General features: G+C 51.7%; 1 protein-coding gene across 1 annotated transcript in view; it reads right to left on the reverse strand.

Moving 5' to 3' along the window:
- The window catches only part of LOC105697909 (E3 ubiquitin-protein ligase Rnf220), a 96912-nt gene that overhangs the window by 68001 nt on the left and 8257 nt on the right, over positions 1-20654 (reverse strand). The window contains exon 4 of the mRNA XM_012421642.1: positions 804-941. Within this exon, the coding sequence (XP_012277065.1) occupies positions 804-941 (138 nt within the window). The remainder of the gene's footprint in view (positions 1-803; positions 942-20654) is intronic.

A 20654-nucleotide genomic window follows, 5' to 3' on the forward strand; every position in this document is an offset into this window, starting at 1 on the left:
TGCGAGCAGAAAGGGGTGGAAATGCCGAGTGAAAAACAGGGCGGCCCGGAAATAGATATTGAAACGTATTTTCGAGGGTCGGGGCAAAGTAGACCGGATATTGAAATATGTTTTCGACGAGTAGACCGATGCAAATTGCGGACTCGCAGGATAAACAGAACGGTAACCTGCAACGTTTGCTCGTACCGACGGACATTTTTGGCCGGACAATGTAGGAAACGTTCGGAGAAAAAGCCTTCCTGTAATTTCATTGCCCGATTTTTAATAACATCTAGGGTTAAGCGTTTAACCTTTGGACACGAACCCTACTTCCACCCGAGCGTTCTCGGTCTTACGAGTAAAGGTTAATATCGAGTAGTCAGCTGACATGCGACAAAGACTGCACACCCATTAGGTGAAGAACTATTTCTGGAGCCCCCGCGGGAGCTCCCTACTCCGATAGTTCGTTTATACTTAGCACAAAGAACAACATCGAATGCAAGGAAGATGAGATAAGCGGCATCGGGAGACGTGTCAAGATGGCGAGAAAAAGCGGGGACGCGTATACTTAGGAACGAGGGACGGGTTGGGGAGGTGGTTCGAAAAAAAAAAAAATCCGAAGCTTGCGGGCGAATATCGAGGGTAAAGGGTTAATTCCATCCGAGGAGCAAACTATCGGGAGCCGAGGCGGTGGTTAATGGCGGTAGCAGAGACGCGGTTTAGTATCTGGCTCGTGCTTGGTGGATAAGGCGGTGGGTCATAGGCATAGAGATCCGTTTCCTCGATCCACGCGGTCGCGGTAAGGAAGATGGCTGGTAGCCTACCTTGGTCGAACACAAGGCAGCGGGTGGTCTTGGCAGCGAGTACCGGGGGCAGAGCGAACCTGTAGGCCGGGCCCAGCGGCAGCCCCAGGCCCAGTCCGAGCGCCTCCGCGCCGCATCGGCCCCCGAACACATGCCCCACTAGAATCACCCACATAACAAAGGTCATCAGTCATCCTCAGCGTTTGCTGCATCATATACAACGGCGAAAGAAATGGCGAATCTGATTAACACCGTAAGAATTCGGACGGCGGACATTATAGCTAGTCAATTCAAGGAAGGTACAGCGCGCGAGGGTCGGGGAGGAAAGGGGTATGATATAAGTACCAAGGAACGGTAGAGGCGGAATGGAATGGATTTCTATCGATTTCAGTCCATAAACTTTATAATCCGATTTCCGTAAAACGGCAAAACCTTGCGTTAATACGCGTCGACGGTTGTTGTAATGAAATTGAATTTTCAACGAGATTTCGATACGGTCCCCATCATCGTTAGCTTTTCCTATGTCTTGCCCGCGGGTGCAAAGTGCACGTGGGTGCATTCATATGTTCGCAATATAAGATCAGTCGGCGGGATCAAACGATCGCGCGGCGGCGACATCTTTGGAGAGATATCGCAGCGGCGTTCGGTACGTTCCACCCCTGCAGTGGGGAGTCGGCTGTGTTATTATCTTGTAGGGATATCGATGCGGTGTCGCTGCAGGAGGACTTCCTACCGGAGTTTATTGCTTTTTAGGGTAAAGCCGGTCACGTGTGTCAGTGGACGATATCGAGCGGGCACCCTCCTTTCCCGCTTAACCCTTGACGCGTTCCTCTTTTAATTATGCCGGAGCTTTTGGGCGGCATTTGGCAACCGTTGGACGAGAAAGCGTGGCTTTCCGACATTTACGTCGTTTATAGAGCCGCGAGAAAGATGAACACCGGGTATAACGCGCCAGGGGCTTAACATATTTTTAAATTGCTCCTTTGAGATGCAGAGCGAGGCGATGGAGAGGGAATTTCGGCGGGGGTAGATGGCTGGAAGGAGTGTCGGATCAGCCCTTGGCTCGGTAGCTTACACGCTGATTAAGACACCCGATACAATTAGGCTCCGAGAAGGAACGTCAAAAGATGCAAGGAAAAAAAGGCGAGGGCACGCAAGACGGCCTCGCGCCATCTTTGTATACCGTGGGTGTCTCTTCGGAAAGTATCGCGAGTCGTCGCATCCAGGATGTCGTCGATTACCCCTTAGTGCCTCTTTTGCCCATTTTGCGTGGTCGTAAATTTCAGTAATCTTAAAACAAAACGTACGACTTCCGTTTCCTTTAACGCCTTCCGCCATTGATTGCTCGTCTCTTCCCCGACAAATTGTTTTGTACCTCCGCTACGACTAAAAATGAGTATAATTTCCCGTCATTACTGGAAGTCAAAGCGAGGCAGCATTATCAAAAGTCCCCTTCGTTGCCGAGTCAATTTGTAGCTTATGTTCCGTTTCGCTCTCGCGTGTTTGACATTCGTACTTGGTTCCGATTAATTTGAAATCGGAGCACGGTGACGTCGTGCGTGATATTAATATTGCGCGGCTATTTATAGGTATTATAACCGCTCGCGAGTTTCCCGAAAACGCGGATGTGCCTCCACATCCCATGAAACAACGCCCATCTAAGATTCGCGGTTCATAACTCGAATTGCATCGAACGTTCGATATACAGCGAGGGGATAAATAAAATCGGGATGCCAAAGGGGCACCCGGTATGCTTAGGTCAGGTGGACGCCGGGAAGAATCGCGCCATTAAGCCGAGCATAAGCACGGCGGTGGTGGTGACTTTGTCAATTCTAATCCCTGGCCAGGGCTACCATGCAACGCCATGGCGAGAGCACTGTCACCGAGGCACTTCTCGCCAATTAGTAGCTCGTGCTGAGTCCGGTTCAAGGCTCGTACGTTTGTCGGACCGGTTAATGATGCCCTGTGCTTCAAGAGCCCGAGCCATTGAAATTTAACCGGGGAACGGCACAAAAATGCAAAGGGTAGAAAATATAAATTCCACCCAGTTGTTAAGAAGAAAAGGTGGAACACCTCCGAGTCCGAGTAAAAACAATTCCAGAGGAACAAAAAAACAAATTGCTAACATGGAAAATGAAACGAAAACGCCGTTCACCGTGAAATCGACACCGATTGCAGGACGGGCAGGAGAAAAGGAGGAAAAATACGGGAAATTCGAAAAGGAGCGGAACCCCGTAACGAGGGCGGATCCTCCGGGAGCAAGGAGCGCGGCGCGGGGTTCGACCACCCGGTTTCCGAAATCCCGGCCTGGAGCAAAGGAGGCGACTCGTCCCCGTGACTGCCTTCTACGGCAGCCGGTAGCCGGTAGCCGCGGCTCTGACATTTGGAGCTGCGATCTTAATCTGAGCGTGCCGAAAGCGCCGAGAGAGACGACGCGACCGAGCTCGCGGGCCGCTGGAGAGGGACGCGCCGGCAAAGAGGAAAAAAGGAGCCGAAGAGTCGAGAGAGGACGAGAAGGAGAAATCACGAGTCCCACGTCGATTGAGAGGCCGGGAATCCGTCCGTCCATCCGTCTGTCCGCGGCAGCGATCCGCAGTCAGCCGACCGGATCAAGACACCCTGAATTATTCATCGGACGGGACTCGCCGACTTTCGAGTGGGGCTGACGGCTCCCTGTTTGCCCCTCCCTTCCGTCCCAAGAAAACTCCAGTTTTCCCCTTTTTTCCTTTTAAAAATCGCAATTCTCAAGGGGTGGCCGAGCGTTCCTCCTCGTACACCCCCGTGGCGTCTTCCCGACAACGAGATGGAATTTCCCAAAGCACCGGGACGAACCACGAGGGTGTCCCGGGTCTAGCCGAGGAGAAACTCCGCGACTTCGCGACTCACCGCGAGAAGTAACGAAAAAAGGCATCGGTAAGTCGAGGATGGACGCACCATCCGACCCTCTTCCAGGGTGACGTATAAAGTACCCATTGTCCCTTGGAAACCCGGCTTCGAGTTCCACCGCGCTTCATCGAAGGTGGACGGAGGGGGGAAAACTATAAAATGTCCCAGGGAGGAAGAAGACACTACCGCGGTAATTGCATTAACTGGACGCGGAGAGTTTACGCCTGCAAAAAATAGGTACGGAATCCGGGGAGCACGCGAGATACATGGAAGTGGAGGCGCGAGAGGAGGCCGAGGACCAAGGTGACGCGCGGACCTCTCGGGAGAGCTCGAAGCGAGTTCTCCTTGGCGGTGCCAGCGAGTGGGTTAGGTTGCAGCAAGTTAGCCGGCTCGGTACCCGGCGTGAGATCCTGTTATCCAACACCGACAGCCTGATATATTTAAAATGGAAGTGCCTATACAGGGCAGGTGACGCGCGGATGGACCCTCGGCTAACTCGCGTACCGATTACGGGAAGACAAATGGTAATAGCGGTGAACCGTCCTACACCGGCGACGGAAGTACGTCCGTTAAAGCGAATCGATTCGGCAACGATTCAACGTTAGTCCGCCGATACCGCGAAGGATCGACATCGGGTTCCAAAGGCTCGAAAACCGAAATTCCCTCGACGGCGTCTCATCAAATTCGAGTAACGAGGCATTCGGCAAGCTACCCTAAATTTTTGTCGCGACCGGTATCAAGATTTTAATGCTCCGCTCGCCCTAAAGTCGATTCCATTTCTATGGGGGAATTTTTTCGTATTTCGAGACCCGAGGCGACGCGACGGTGACAGCCGCCAGACTGGAGATCAGGCGTGCCAACCGTCCCTGGAAGCATGGCCAAAGTTTCTCAGGGCGTTCGAGTTTCACGGTGGTTGATATTTCATACACAGTGGGTAACGGGTACACCCGCCCTCTCCGAGCCGGTCTCACCCTTGGTACCTGTAACGTCACCTGTATTGTTCGCGTATTATTACCCCGGGCCCGGAGTACGCTCGAACGAAGTGCGGTTTCGCGTCCGGGTATGTCCCGATCGCTCCAATAGGGCTTCTTCCTCGTCCCCGTCGTCTCTGTGGATCTTTCCTCACCGGACTCGAGGAATTTACTACCGGAGACTGGCTCCCTTCTCGACCCGCGACTCTCGGACTCGTTACCGGGTAGAGATGCTCTCCTATCCTCCTCGGATTTCGCGCAAAATTCTAGGCCCCCGGGACTAGGTCGACGATTCCAAGATGGACGCACTTCGACTTTGTAAACGTATCTATTTATTGTTAATTAACCAAGCTGGGGACCAACGGTGGGATTTACGTCGATGCGAAGGATTACTTATTTTCTCGTAGCGTCGACGATGCTCGTCCAACCGCCGAATGTCGAAGAGAAAAACGTAAGAATAGGAGAAAATCACGTGTCAGAGAGAAGACCGAAGGAGCGTGGGCGAGTCGGCGAAGATGCGGCGACATAAAGGACGACGGATACGAAGAGCTTAGCACGGAACGCCTGTGTCCTCGTTTGCATTTAAAGGCGCATTCCCGGGTGAACGATTAAGAGCTAAGAGAGAATCGCTGTCCACCTCTGGTCCTGTTGCAGACCGCGAATGAATGTCCTCATTGTCCGAGCGTGAGAACTCGAGGCACGCGCAATTCGCGTAAATCCGATGTAATTAAATTAATGGATCGTCCACTTTTTACGGAAACGCCAAGATGGCTGGTCCGAGTTACGCCAATCGATCGTTTCGCTTGAATTCGTTAACTATTCTACCGGATTTCCGTCAAGGAACATCGTGTATCGGACGTTGTATTTTATACGGACGGTGTTTTATAAATGGCGAATCCGTAAATTCCTAGAGGAGGGAATGACGGAAGAGAGGTCTCCTCGGGATCCGTTTACGTGAAATCCCCGAAAATGGTCGACTCGGTGACGGGGATTTCGATGCCACCGGCAAAGAAGAGGGCGAGGTCTAGGGGAATTATTCCATCCAGTCATCGAGACTTACGACGCTTATGGGATTACTCTCGGACGCTGGTGTCGTTCCATTTTCTGTCGAGTTCACCCTCGACGAGCCCTAGAAGCTATGATAATTCGAGCCCCCGGTTCCCCCGTTTAATCCATCCCCAACTAATGCCTAGTCAACGTCACTCGATGAGTTAACAAACGGTTAGTTAAATTCGACGCTTGGGAAAAAATTACCAGGTCGAGTAAAATCCGTTCCGGAGAAACTACGTCTCGTTCGAGACGATAGGAAAGTGTAAAACAAAATAGAGGAGTCGCATAAAATTGAAACTCCACCCGATAATTGGCTCGGAGAGCACCCGGCTTATCCGACCGGATCGTCGCGTCCGGTTCGAGAAAACTCGAAGGTTCTGGTCAAAGGGGCGCTTTTCATTCAGACATTTGGACGGGCTCGTAACCCGATGAATTACTACCCCAATTGGAAAGATCCTCGTATTCGAGGAGGGTTTGCAAGATTTACAGAGGGGGCGGATGTTGGATTACGCCGGCAAAGTGGCCGAGGTGAGAGAGGGCGAGCTCCGGGGAGGATCTCGACCCGGGGGTGAGATGCTGCGGCGGAAGAGGACACCGCCAGGGAAGGACTACTTAAATCTCTCCCCTAGGTCGAGGCTTGATACGTGAAGGAATTTTTTCGGAACAGATTTTTTCCTAACGAGGATGCCCATCCTACGTTAAACACTCCGCTGGCTCGGATCCCTCTTCGGGAGAGGCCGACACGCCGGTGGACGGGGATCGGATATGCGCATCTTTTCCCTGTAATTAATTTAAGAGGGCTCGCTCGAGATACTCGGGGAGCTCGCAGCATCCCCAGGAGGCACCCCCTCGGCCTCTCTTCGGTCCAGGGTGCCTCTAGCCCTGCTTCTCTCGGTTCGTTCGTTCGCTCCTCCGCTCCTTCAAACGCCGACCTACTCGACGAGTCTCGCTGCTCCGATTTCCTCGAATTTCAAGTAATCCCGATAATAAATTGCCCGATAACGTGGGTATATTTCCACCCTTCTTCGTTATCCGTCCCTCTTTTCTCCGCGTTGGATCACCCTTTGTTTTGAAATTGCCAAAAATTGCCAAAAATTCTCGGATGGACCGCCATGCCGCGCGCCTTCCTCTTCCGTTTGATAAGATGGAGATATTCGGTTATCCGACCGGGATGGTTTCCGAGTCGAGTCGGGAATGGATCGGTCGGTCTTGCCGGAATGAGCGGAACGGTAGCCCGAACTTGTCTCGGGGTGTAAGGCGGTGTTAAGCCCGTGTTGTCGAGAAGCTGGAGGATGAGGAAAAGAAGAAGAGGAAGGACCGGGAGTAGTTCGAAGCGACGAGACCAGGGGCGCGGGGACCGGCGGTAATCCAAGATTTATCTCGCCGGCTCTGACACTCGGACCGCTCTCGCGATCCCAGGAGCGCTCAGCATCTTCCACGCTCCCGGGACCGGGAGATCCTGCCCCTCTCGTGTCTCCGATCCTATTCGCGATGCATAAGGTGTGCCGGCCGTGGTTGGAACATCGCCACAGGGAAAGAAACACGGATCCTTGGAAATCGTCCTCGGAGACGTCACCGGGTCGCCACGAATTTTGCCCCGCCGATCGCTATCGCGCATTCTCAAAACGTGCATCCGGCTTCCTCGGGGAAACGGAAGAAATATGGAAATATAATAAAAGGCGCTTACAACTGGCGCTAATTAAATTCGCCCTGACGTAGATAAACGTTGAATCGAATCTCGAAAATCCCCGGGACATTTTACACTTTTTACATACTTCTTTAAACGCGGCCTTTGTAGAAGAAACTCCCATTTTTCATCTCGTTACGGCGTTTCCGCAGCTCATTCCGGTTTGCAAATTACCATAAGAGATTCTCATTTAGCAAGGTGTCCGGACGTATTATCCTCAGTGGATTCGCGATCGTCATCCTGACAAATCTGGCGATCCCTCGGGATTCCCAGGGATCGTTTCGCGGCAATAATTTTACCAGGGGATTGCACAAGTCGTCGCCTCTCGCGCCGCCGAAAGAGTGGGAGGACGCGAGAGAGACGGAGAGACCGGAGACGCGGAGAGCGAGAAGGAAGGAGAGGTCAGCAATTAACACGAATCGGTGCATACCAACGCATTATAATCTCGGTAGGACGATAAATTACGAAACGGACGGTAGTCGGCCGATCTACCTCGATTAAAGTAAAATATATGGCACCTTCGGTTACAGAAAAATTTCGCGAAGCGAGACCGGTCAACGTATCGGGTGCCAGGGGTCATAAGAAGAAATCTCCCTCTTTCCTGCAAGGCGTCTCCGGGGAAAGAAAAGGATAAAGGTTATCGGAAAATGTCGATTTTTTTCCTGCACTTTCGGGAGGGAGAGAAGAGTGCGCCGTCTCCGGGCGAGTGCGACGCGGCGGTGGCAAAAGTGGGAGAGGGCGAGAGGAAGAGAACTCGAATGCATTATTCATGGGGTGTGGGAAGATACGATATGATCCAATATGTGGCTCGCCCATCCTCCCGTGGAGGGCCAGCGGAACGTTCAAAGCCCTCTCTAAGCTGCTGAAAATTGCTGCTCGAATTTTCGCGTAATTTAGGATACAAGGGACCCCGATAATGGCGGCGTTCGCCACAACTTCTGGAACGGGTCGAGACTTCGTTCGAGTAACATGTGGTAATCGAGAGAGGACGCAAGAAAAATACCATCCTCGTCGATCGTTTCTCGTGGGGAAAAAAAAATCATATTCATGATTTTCAGTTATCACACCGCGATAAATTTGCCCCGTCGATTTAACCAAATTTTTTTCGACGGATGGGAAACCGCTGGGGGACATTTTTGAAAATTAAGTATGGGAGGAGAAACAAGATCCCGGAGCTACGGAGCCGACTAACTACCATAAGAGTTCAACTCCCAACAAGTGGCGGGATAAGAGAGTTCACGGAGAAGTAAAGGGGTAAAAGGAAGTCAAGAAGCGGTTCTCTCACGCGGGCGAACGCACCTACACACGCGGGGGCACCGAGAGCACTTTACAGGGCAAAAGTCCGAACCGACTTGGCCAGCGAAACGTATTAACACACAATGAGATAGTTTTGTTCCTTCGTTCCTTCGGTTATTCGCTTCCCCTGGGTTCGATCCACCGGGAGCACGTCCCGTACTTCGAATACCGTTCTACCGGGTGTTCGAGCATCGACTATTCGATTTGCCGCAATTCAATTAAATCTTTGCCCCCCCTGGAAGAGCACGCTTCCTAACATCTGTAATAACTAGTAAAAAAAAAAAAAATGAGAATCCATAGATAATTTTTCCAGGGAAAAATACTGTACGTTGCGTGGTTACTCCTGGAAATAATGGAACAAGGGACCTGATGGCCCGACGGGAAAAGTGTGTAAAATAAAATGTAGATCGGAAATTGAAAACCTTGTTCCGTCAGGTGGAATTAAAAAAAGTCCCCGCTCGCCGGTAGAACGTATTCGGTTATTTTCGGAAAGGAGAGGGAAGGGGAGCCAAAAAGTAACGATGCGAAGTCCTCGCTACTTCTCGGACACCGTTTGCATGAAAGGACTACCTTCCCAAAGGACGAGCCGTTCGCGATCTCTCTTGCCCGGAGCTCGCGCTGGCCCATTGTGTGCGGATGCTTTGATAAATTACCGAATAATTGTCAAATGTGAGAAAACGAGCAACTCGAAGTGGAGGAAGACGAGCAAGAAGAAGGATCGGCGAGCCAGAATGCCGAAGAAAGAGCCGCGAAAGAAACGCGCGTCGCTTTTCGTCGGCGACGGTGGGCCGCCTTCCCGAACTCTTGGCTTTCTTTTAAAAATGGAAACGCACATACGCCACGTCGCCATTTATAAACGTTGAACGATAAATACGAGCTTCCGAACCTAACACCCCCGCGCGTGAATTATTAACAGAACTATGTATAAATTTTTAGCTTCGCCCTGTGATTTCAGAAAAATTCAAGGGACGAGAATATGGATCGACCAAACGTGGTCGACAAGTCTCGAATCGGTACTTTTAATATGTCACGTTACCTTGGCGCGGGATTAAGCGAAACGCCACGTGATTAGGCTACCGTCCCGGGGAAAGGTAGCGAGAAAAAAAAAAGAGAGAGAGGACGGACGAGCGACAGGCGAGGGTGGAGGAGGAAGAGCAGTCTGGAAGAAGCGTGCGAGTCGGCGCGTTGGGTTACACGCAAGCGGACATCCATGCTCGCACTCGCTCTTTAGAGTTAGCTCGACCACTCGCGTCTTCCAGAACACGCGAGCAGAGCATTCCGAAGTCCATGCTACCGAGCACGGCATTGCCTCCCGAAACCGCGATCTTTCGATCGCCCGGCCAAAAATCGAGAAAGGTAAAACATTTGTCAAACTATGACGAATTTACGGTTTTTTGGGCCGGACCGCGCGACCCTAAATTCCTTAATCAGCGATTTAATTCCGAACGGCCGTGCGGCTTTATTTATTTTTCCGTCGAATCGTGACAGGCACCGGAGCGGTGCCGGAGCAACCCTAGGGAGAAGATTAAAAATCCCCTAATTGCTTAATCGCGTTAACTCGGATCCGCCGTGTCAAAGGAAACGACAAACTCGAGAGGGAAACTCGAGAGGTCGCAGAAAATCCCGGAAGCCTCGATTCCCGTTCCTCGACGACTTCGAAAAGCTCTGGATTTGTTACCGTTTCGAAGACTCGATAGGACTGTCCTTCGAAGAAATTCTGGACATCTGGGAAGGTGTCTCACAAGCGAAGAGAAATTCGAAGATGCTTGCGAGACGGAAACGATCTTGGCCTCGGATGGGAAATGAAAATGACCAGATTCGCTCAAACCTTTTTCGATGAATCGATCGCTCGGATCTCCTCAGCTGCACGCTGGACGTTGGTCGGCTCAGCTCGTCAGCTTGGGCGCAGATTCCACCTCGGATGCCCCACTAAATTCACCATTAAAAATTCCCGAAATTGTCCCCTTAGTATAATAGTATCATCGATGCGCGCCCGAGGACTCCCACGAAGGACATTCAAGGCCAAGACAAAGGACCCCAGTTTTGTTGTCGTTCGGGAAATATCCGAACAACGCGAGAGACAGCTTAGCGCTATGCAAACAAATAAGGGGCGAAAGAAGAGGCGAATAGTTACGTACTATCAATTGGCGGAGAAGCTATGACAAAAAAAAATACGAACCTCGAATATTTTTTGAATCCTCATCCTCTACGAGATTAACTGGACAGGTAGCGAAGTACTGGAATTTTCTAAATTCCCCCCAATGCTCCCCTACCCCGCAACAATTAAGTATAATTCGTCACGAAACGGCATTCTCCCCCAAATATATCGAGGAGAAAGAAAAAATAGGTGTTAAGGGAACACGATCCGGAAATAGAATTTCTTATAAAAAGAAGCAAAGATTTTGTCGCAAGATCCGTGGGCCGGTGGATCTCGGAAATAGACGACCGGTGCTCGTTTCGCCGACGTCGACGTAGGAGGAGCGACGAAAGTAGCCAACCGATATTGACAGCGATAGCAGAGATCGCGACGGTGGAATCGTTGTCAGAGCCGAGACAGTGACAAATGCATTTGCCCGACGTGATTTCGGTTAATTGTCGGCGGTGCCATTTCTCACTTAAGGCGCGCTCGGACAAAGTGCCGTTGTAAATAGCCACGGAGATGCCAACGAGAGAAACCGAGACGACTTCTTCGTTCGAAACCATAATGGAACCCTTTTTCCTAGCGAGACGTTGCGTGAAACGACGGAGGAACAACGAACTACCAAAAAGTCTGGAGATCAACGGACCTCGAGGGATCATTTCGCCTTTACTCCGTCCATCCGACACCTGTCGAATTTCAATTTGGACGTAAAAGGTCGCACCTGAAAATTATTTGTGGAACCAAAATAGAAACGTTACATTTGCGTCCCGTCGATGCATCGATTTCGACAATTTCGAAACGCTCCATGTCAGTTAAATCCCAGGATCCTCGAGTCGAGTACTCCTGCCGCTACAAATGCGTGATGTCGCCCCGAACGAGCTCGCCGGGGTAGATGATCGCGTAAGTGCGTATAAGCGGGGTCAAATCACGCAGGGGAGGAAGTAACCGCGGTAAAAGTCCAACGCTATTTGTCCCCGATAATGTTACGTTTTTATTTCCTCCCTGGATATACGATCGCATATATCCCTCACCGCGTATCCCACCCCACCATAAAACTACCAAATGTTCGTACCGAGGTGGATATTATTAAAGGCTCGGAATAAGATCGCCCTCCCCTCGTCCCTCGAGCTTCTCAGTGGACGAGCCTAGAGGGTGAACGTTCTCCAGGTTACAGGGAACCCCGGAACTCGGATTCCGTTCCAACCCCCCGACGATCGACGACTAATCCTCTCTTCCAAACTATATCCCATAAAAATAAAATTAGCAACGATTAACGAATTTCGTTAAAATTAGCCATTTACCCAGACCCGGGCGTATTTGGTATAATCGTCGGAACTGATATAAAAACGGAGAAATTAACGATCTCCACGGGGCTCACCATGTCCAGGATGATTTTTCCTCCCCTGAAAGGAATCCTCGGAAGACTCCCGTCTAACGGATCCCCGTGTCGATTTCCGACGACGACTCCGGGAGAATAACGCACACCGGCGCGTAAAGTTCCGCGAGGGTCTCGGGTGGAAGACGTCCCGGCGCGCGCAGGAGCGCGAAAAAGGCCGCCTCCTCGAGGAGGCCAGACTCCTCGGAGGCGTAAATCAGCATAATACGACGGAGGAAAGCCGGACGGCGGTGATTTACGGTCGTCCACTTCGGCCATCTTCCTCGTATTGGCAGACCGCGGATCCGACGAGGGGTCGGAGGTGAAATGAGCGGCGACACTTCGGACACCTCTCGGACACCTCTCGGACACCGCGACCACCACGGCCTCGGACGTCGCGAAAATAACGCTTACCGAGCGGCCCCGCCGCGGCGTGACCGCGGTTATTACGAACGAATGTACGTCACGCGGTCGCGCCGCGCATGGCTGATGGTGACAGTTCAATTCGAAGTTCGGTGTTCGGCGGTTAGAAATGTTGCCCGCAAAACCGCACGCGTGATTTCTGTCTCTCTTTCGCGAGCCCCGGTGCACCCCGCGCGAGCTGTCACTCCCCGGCGCGGACACCCCGCGCGGCCGACCCGCGCGGTTCGACCCGCGCTCGCTCAAGAGCCACGTCCCGATGTTGACAAATGGACGCTTAAGGATAATTCGATAATTCGATGATGCAGTCCCAACTGTTTCGTCGACGACGATTGTCCCGACCCGAGGGCGGGCCATTTGGAGAGGGCGAGTCGACGCGAAGCCTTTTTCGAATTTCCATTTTGGGGTCGATCTCGTCAAAATGCCCTGCGGCTCGAATTACCCCGCGAGGTGGGTCATTAAATCGCGCCTAATATCGTGCCTCTTTTGTAAACAGGAGTCGCTCCGCGGATCGGAGAAAAAAAATCTGTTGTTCCAGGAATTTATTTGGTGGATGCCGTCTGGAATGATGTTCCATGGCTGGCAACCGATCAACGATGGTCTGCTCGGATAATGACCGCAGGGACGATGATTGCGAATTGGGGATGATTGCTCTCGTCCCGGCCTCTTTCCTCGACCACCCTCTCTCATTCGCGACCACATCCTGCGACCGTTCGACCTAAATTCCAAGTGGCGAATCGGTCGGCAGGGAAATCCAAAATGGCGGGACCAATTTCCTGGGACGCGGGGATGCAACAATACGACCGTAACTTATCTCCGTTTTCGTGAATGAAACACGGAACGTGCACGTCGTTCCTGGTAGTTGAAATAACCAATTGTTAAAATATTCCCCTAGACGATGCGTAACCCACGCGTTTCGACCATTCCGTGTATTAAAAGTACCTGGATCTCGTTACGGTGTGACCAAAAAAATGTACAATTACCTAACCGCCTCGGTAGAGAGTCTCGAAATTCCCGAAAGGCTGTTTCCCGTTTACCTCGACGTCTTAACTTAAATAGCACCCCCTGCTCTTGCATTCCACCCTAACCGAAAGGTTTCCCCTTTCCACGAGATCAACCGAGTAACCCTTTCGGTTTCCCTCCACCCGGACCCTCGTCCTCGCGCAAGCCGGGTCAGCGATCTACTACCCAATTTCACTAATTCGAGTTTATTCCGACCCGATCAATACCCGTACAACCTATTAATAAAATAAATACCACGAAAAGCCATAAATTGAACGAAACCCCTGGAACAAAAATTAACCCTTCGACCCATCCCTCATCCCCCTTTGCGATAAGAGTCCCCGATGACGTTCCGAGCCACCGGACATTTTCTCGCACCTATACTCCAGGAACCTGAAAAGTTCTTATCCCACCGATTCGTCCCTGGAACGGATCGGCAAAGGAGGAGAACCCGGCGGTGCATCCGTCGCGACGCCGTCAATCGTGAAAATTGACTGGCGTGAAACTCTCGCGAAGACGGAAGAGCGTCGAGGTCGACGCGTCGCGGCGACGTTGACGACCGCGGACGGTTTCGGAAGTGGAATCCGAAATATCGGGAGGTGGACGCCGCCGGTTTGCCAATTCGGTGCAGGCGTTGTGTAGGTGCCCGTCGCCCGTTAGCCCGGGGCGAGATGAAGTGCGTACGAACGAGATTTCGAGAGCCGATGGAGGCCGATGTGCGTCCGAGGGATTAATATGCGCGCGAGGCGCGCGGCGTCCGCGTTTACCCTCTCGCACCCTGGCGCTCGTCGCGACGCCGGGCGGAGCCTGCATCTACCCGGACCCTAGTGCCCGAGCCCGTTTAGTCATTTCTGTCACGAGTCGAGTGAGCCGAACGTTACGCGTCCCTATCAAACGGAACGCGTCTCCGCGTAGCTTGGGTCGGAACGACGCCGCGTTACGGCGTCCGCAAAACCGGACGACGCGAACGATAAGGCCTCCCGTGTTCGCCCATCAACCCACGTCCAGCGCCCGGTCCACCTGTCCCTAATGCACTTAGCTCTCGCGATTCGTGCAAATCATTATGTAGTTCATGACGGGAACCTCGGGGACGAGGCGGTCAAAATGGACGCGAGCGGACGTCCGACGAGGTACGACGTGCCCGAGAGATGCATTTATGCCCTGAGGGAAAAAAAAAAACATCCATTGACCGAAAGAAATATTTTCCCAATTCAAATCTTTTTTCTCGGGGTATAGAAAGATATGTACACGAATGGATGTATCTTTTTCTGGGCGCGGTCTCGGCTTTTCGCCACTTTTGGACGATAGGGTATACGAGGTTCCGGAGAGGTACAAGGACGCGCGATTACGTGGAAACCGTCCAACTTTCCGCTCGGAGCCGGAAGATGTCCGGATATGCCAGAAATGGCAGGCCAATCTCGAGACGGTGGCTGAATTCGAGGCAATTCTTGGGACGGCAAACGTCCCGGGGTGCATCGCTACCCCGCGCGGTTACCCTTAAATCCACCCCGAAACGCCTCCACTCGCGCGGCGGCGGAGAAAGGGTTGGGGGTGGCGACGCGTCGAGCGACGTCGACGCCGTCGACGCCGTCGCGGCGGAGGAAGTACGTCCGGCCGGGAGCGGGTGGACTCCTCCCTCGGGAGTCTCTCCACCACGCCCAGAACCTCCGAGGAGGACTCGCTTTCCGTTCCGGCGCTCGTCTAGGAGGCGGAGCCTCCTCCGACCTCTATTTCTAGCTCCGCCGCGGCTCGCCGGGGGAGATCGTTAAACGCTAAGGCCAAGGAGCGCCAGCGCGATGAAAAGAGAAACCGACCCGGTGCACCGGGAGGTAGGGGAACGGAAAGTGCCCCGAGCAGAGGGAGGAGAACGAGAATATACCCGGGAAAAATACGAAGGACGTGGGGCCACCGGTCGAGATAATTTTCCACGGACGTGCCCGTTGAAATCGTAAATCGCGACAAGGAGCATCCCGCCCAAGGGCGATTTCGCTCGCGTTTTAATCGCCGCGACTGGCAAATTCAAACCTAAGATACGACCCCGGAAATAATCTGGGACCGATCTCTATACATTCTCTAGAGTATTAGAGGTGGAGAAAAAAAAATCGTCGGTTTCGAAATACTTGTAAAAAAAAAGAAAAATATCCCCCGCTCTCTCATAAGGCAAACGGCGTTTCGGGGGAAGTCGTCCTCGACGTCGGAGTCATTCTCGAGCCCCGCCATGCGAGCGGTCTCTCTGGAAACTCGGTCATAAAAGTCAGGAGGCGGCGGCGCGGGTGCAGCGTCGCGGGCGTCGCGGGGATGCGCGGGCGCCGCGGAGTCGGTCGGGCGCCAGGGCGAAGGTAGCCCCTAGAAAACGGAGCTCCGCCTAGCTCGGTCGGCGCGAGCCAGAAGAGCGGCACGGTTGGTTATTTAGCTCCTTACGCGGCGCCACCAATGCAGCGCCGCCAATTGCACGCGACCGCCCCCCTCGGGGCCGCGCTATCGCTCTATCGGTGCCCCCTCCCTCCGGAATTCCATCTCCACGGGTCGGCGCTCGCGCTCCTTATCGCGCTCCCTGCCCCGCTCGGCCGATAAATTGGCTCCCTACCTTCCGCCGCTTTGCCGGCGACGAACCACCTGCGTCCGTTGACTCTCGCCATCTCGCGATCGGGGGGAGGGATTCTTTGTTTCCCGCGACCTTCCTGCACCGAGCGTCGTTCCTCTTATCGCCCTCGACGCCGAACCGAGACGCTGGAAACGCTCCGAGATTTCCGGTCTCGCGGTTATCCGGGAAATTTCGACGATTGCTCGAGGGATCTTCTTTTTTTTTTTAAAGGCGAATGCACATCCGGACCTCGCAAGAAACGGGGCGGATAAAACCTACCGACGTCGTCCACTTAATCGAAAACGTAGTTAGGGGAAAAAGAAATGCGCGGAGATCGTTTCATCTCGAATGCTCGCGGAATAAATCGTCGTAATTTGCGAGGCTCTCGCTATTTTTGTCGAGGACGCAATCGAAAATCGAGAGCCACCTGCTAGGTCCTAGCGCTTGGCCGAATATTGCGATATCCCAGGAGTAAAGGGTTAAAGAGGGTGGAGTGGGAGGGTGGGACCGCACGCGCGCCGTCCACCGCGTTGACCCATATCGGTGGTAAATTTTTAATTGCATTTTTTCAATCAACGACCGACAAAGAGGACGGACCTCGTGGACGCGTCCTCCTCCACCCTCGAATCGTCCCCTTCCGGTATCGCGTCTCGCGAAACGCTCGGTCGCGGTCGGCCACCGGTGCCATTGCCGGTGCCATTCGCGCGGTTGCCGGTGACCAATTACCAATCACTCTCGCGGGACAATAAAGCAAAACCGTGGAAAAAAAATCCGACGTCAAAAGTATCGCGTTTCATATGCCTAGTCGGGCGCGAGCGTGCCTGCTACAGGTCGCTCGCTTCGCAGCCGCGATTTCCCTCCACCCCTGGGTCCAAAAGAGAGGGCGAGAAAGGCGGGAAAAAAAACATGCAGAGCTTGTCACCGGAATGAAACATCACGGGACTTGTTCCGCCCTTTTCGAACACCTCTCGTAATAGTCGAAATATTTCGCAGTCCTGTCGGGGCTAAACCGCGCCCGGGAGATCGAACGGAAACCGCGGATCGCCCGTAGTATTCCAGGGCGAACGAGATGCCGGCGTTCGATATTTAGAGTCGATGCGTTCGAGAGAAATAATATCTAGCGGAGGCCTAGGAGGTATTTTTTTTTTTTCAACACAGGAATTTCTAAATTGCTCGACGATTTTCGGTAATGGAAATGTTTCGCGTCGCGGCGATCGACCGTCATCGTTTTCACTTTGGAACACCTTCCGTGCGGCGTCGTCGCCAGGGTTGGAAGTATTAAAACGAGGAACGAGAATTTGGATTCCAGGCCCGGGACGCGCTAATCGTCTTGTCACGGCCCTCTCGTAAAATAGAGGAATCGTCGTAAAAGTGTGTTCCTCCCCCGGCGATTTGTCGGGGAGCTGCCCCTCGCCGGGGTGTCGACGAGGGTGGTCGCTGGAGGCGGGAAATTTGATTACTAAATAATTCGTACGACGTGATAGTAAATCGAGGACGTCCTCCGCTCGCTCTAAGAATACAAATGAGGATAACTGCTTTTCTGCGGCGTGACAGGGACATCCCGCAGGATCCACGTCCCGGATAAACGTGCATACGTGCTAATTGTTCCTCCTGCCGGCGCTTGGCCTGCTCGAAGCCCAGCTAGGACTCCACTCCAGGAGAGGACGATTTAAATTTTAAATATCTATACTTTTTCCTGATATTTATAAATATCGATATATCTTGTCGAATGCGTAGCTTCGAACGAAGCGATGCACCGGAGTCTTGGAATTATGGAGGCTCGAATTTGGGCTAAAAAAAAATGTGGCACGAAGGAGTATAAGTTCGTATTCGCAAATAAATGTTGCATCGAGACGGGCGTGTGGTTTAAATTAATACAGGCAAATATTGAATGCGTTCAAAGCACTGCCCAATACTCGTAACCGGCAAGTAGTTACGCAATATCAGGACCAAAGGCCGTCGCTCGTGATCCACTTACCGCGAAGTCCATCAATGATAAATTTAATGATGAAAGGCGGAATTTTCAAGCGAACGTGAAATCGAATGACCGCCACGGTAGCCTACTGTACCATGTGCCCGCTGTATTAGCAGTTTTCACGAAACGTGGCCTCCGATGCAAAAACATCTGCGTAATGCGAAACTCATTACACTGCACGTGCGATAATGAGACGGCAGTTTCAATTACCGAATAGCAAGTGAACGGGATTTATAAAGTTACTAATGAACGCACGAAATTCTCCAGGAGAAAGAGAGGAAGGGAGGCTGCAGATATTTCGACTTATCAGGCGCGGAAGGGGATTGCAATTTTTCTCCATTTCCGCGGGTACAACCCGATTTCATGTAACGATGCTTGTCTTTAATCCCAAAAAATATATCTCTGAAATGCCTCGGCTATACCTCAGTGGCTATTTTTAATTACAAAAAATATACGTATTAATTTAATTGTATTTTAAAATGAACCACGGCTCGGTTCCCAAGATATGAATTATCCTCCCGACGCGTGTAACGTTTACGTGCACATGAGGAAATTTTGTAAAATACCCCAAGTGAAAACTGCACACAGTTGGAGAGCCCTACTACCGCTAGAAGTTAGACCGCGTAAAAGCGGTCCGGATGCACCGCGTGCATCTACTAGCTGCGCATGCATATGCATGGCAACCGGCGTTTCTACATTTTTTTTATAGCTTCATAAATACACCGCGGCAATATAATATTCTGCGTTCAGACAGCATGGGCTTGTCGACGTCGACAACGTTGAAAACATAAACGACCGAAGTATACCAGAAATACCGATATTTTCTAGTCCCTCAGCAAAGGCGGTTTTCACGGTTGTATCTCGTACCGTCCGAAATCAACTGACTTTTCAAAAGTAGTTAACGTTAAAATATAAAATAATAAAAATCGTGAAGGCAAAACTATAAATAACGTTGACGGAAACAACGAACGTTTTCCATGAAAAACCGTAAACCTTAATCCATGAGATTATTTTAACGATTCCAGTCGTTAGTATCGTATCGATCGGTTTAATCAGTGACACACTTAAATTCCACAAGACGCCATGAAAATGTCAAATTTTACAAAAGTAACAAAAATCGAATCCTCGAACGAGACCTGACGTTCCCGCTACGAGACCCTCAAGATTCAACGTTTCGATGAACGAAAAAAAAATGTCAAATTATTAGCACGAACTCCAAACCATATCTCGGCGAGTGAGATCATCCTTCCGACCCGAAGTCGGGATTCATCTCGATGATCATCGATAATAAATTCGAAACGGGCGGCTAGATGACGATCCGTCGATAAATCTTCTCGACGGGATTGACACACCTCGACGACTGTTTAATACCAACCTGCACGGAATTAAGTAAATTTCTTGCCGAGTGGAGTATGATCCGTCGACAAGGAGTACGGGATAATAACTGACAAAGACTAATGGCAGGCCCGCGGCGACTAATTAAGCCGCGTTCACGTGTCACTGCGAGAAGCCTAATGGAGCGACATAAAGGCGCGCTCCAGGTTTCGCGATACCTTACGCGGATCCGCAACGACGCGGCCGTCGGCTATGTTAGTAATTCCTCGTAATGAGAATGACTTTGAGACGTCCGGCGATAAATCAACCAAGGATCTCTCGACGCAAGCATCGACGTTCCTAAACTCCCAACGCGCAGCCATTTTCCGCACCTTCTTACGCTCATTGAGAAGGTCGCGATTCGCGTTAAATCACCCCTTGCGTAAACCGCAAGGTGCATTCCGCGTACTCTAAGCTGCAAAAAGATACGAAACGGTCGATCGTTTCGCTCGTGCGTGGACGATGATAACAACGATCTCAAGATAGAAGACGTTTAGAGCCCGTTTATCGACGCGTTTCGGCTCCTTTCTTTGCTCGATCGATGTCCCGCGTAACGCAACGCGTCATGACGTAAAGGAATAAGCAATTGTTCTAGATCGCTGAATAAATTCCACCCGTGGCCGGCTGAAAGCCGGCGTAATGCCGAAAGCTGCATTAAAGTGGATACAGGGGAAAAAGAGAAAAATCGGGTTGAGTGATAAAAAACCAACGAGGCGCGGAGGAGGGGAATAATCGATAACCCGCTTAACGGCGGGCACGCGTTAATACCGCGTGTAATTTTTCATCGTGGAAATTAGCATTGTTGGCAAAGGATTGGCACCGTTGCCGTGATTTTTTTGCGCCCCGCTGCGTTTCCCGATCGCACCGTTCGTTTTCATAAATGCCGTTGGACTGGACGCCTGACTGATTATTAGAAGTATTAACGATTGGTTGGTTTGGAACACGGGCGGGATTGAAGTTTTTTTCAAAATAACCATTCGGATGAATTTCGAGTAAGAACGAAGGAACGCCGTATCCATGGAATATCGAGACATCCTGCATGCCTAGAACGACGATCGATCGTCAACGACGACGAGCTATTCCGGTATAATGGTAACGGTAAGTTAAGGGAT

Source organism: Orussus abietinus, unplaced genomic scaffold (assembly GCF_000612105.2).
Source record: "Orussus abietinus isolate OABI.00-Male unplaced genomic scaffold, Oabi_2.0 scaffold1, whole genome shotgun sequence".
Taxonomy (NCBI): domain Eukaryota; kingdom Metazoa; phylum Arthropoda; class Insecta; order Hymenoptera; family Orussidae; genus Orussus; species Orussus abietinus.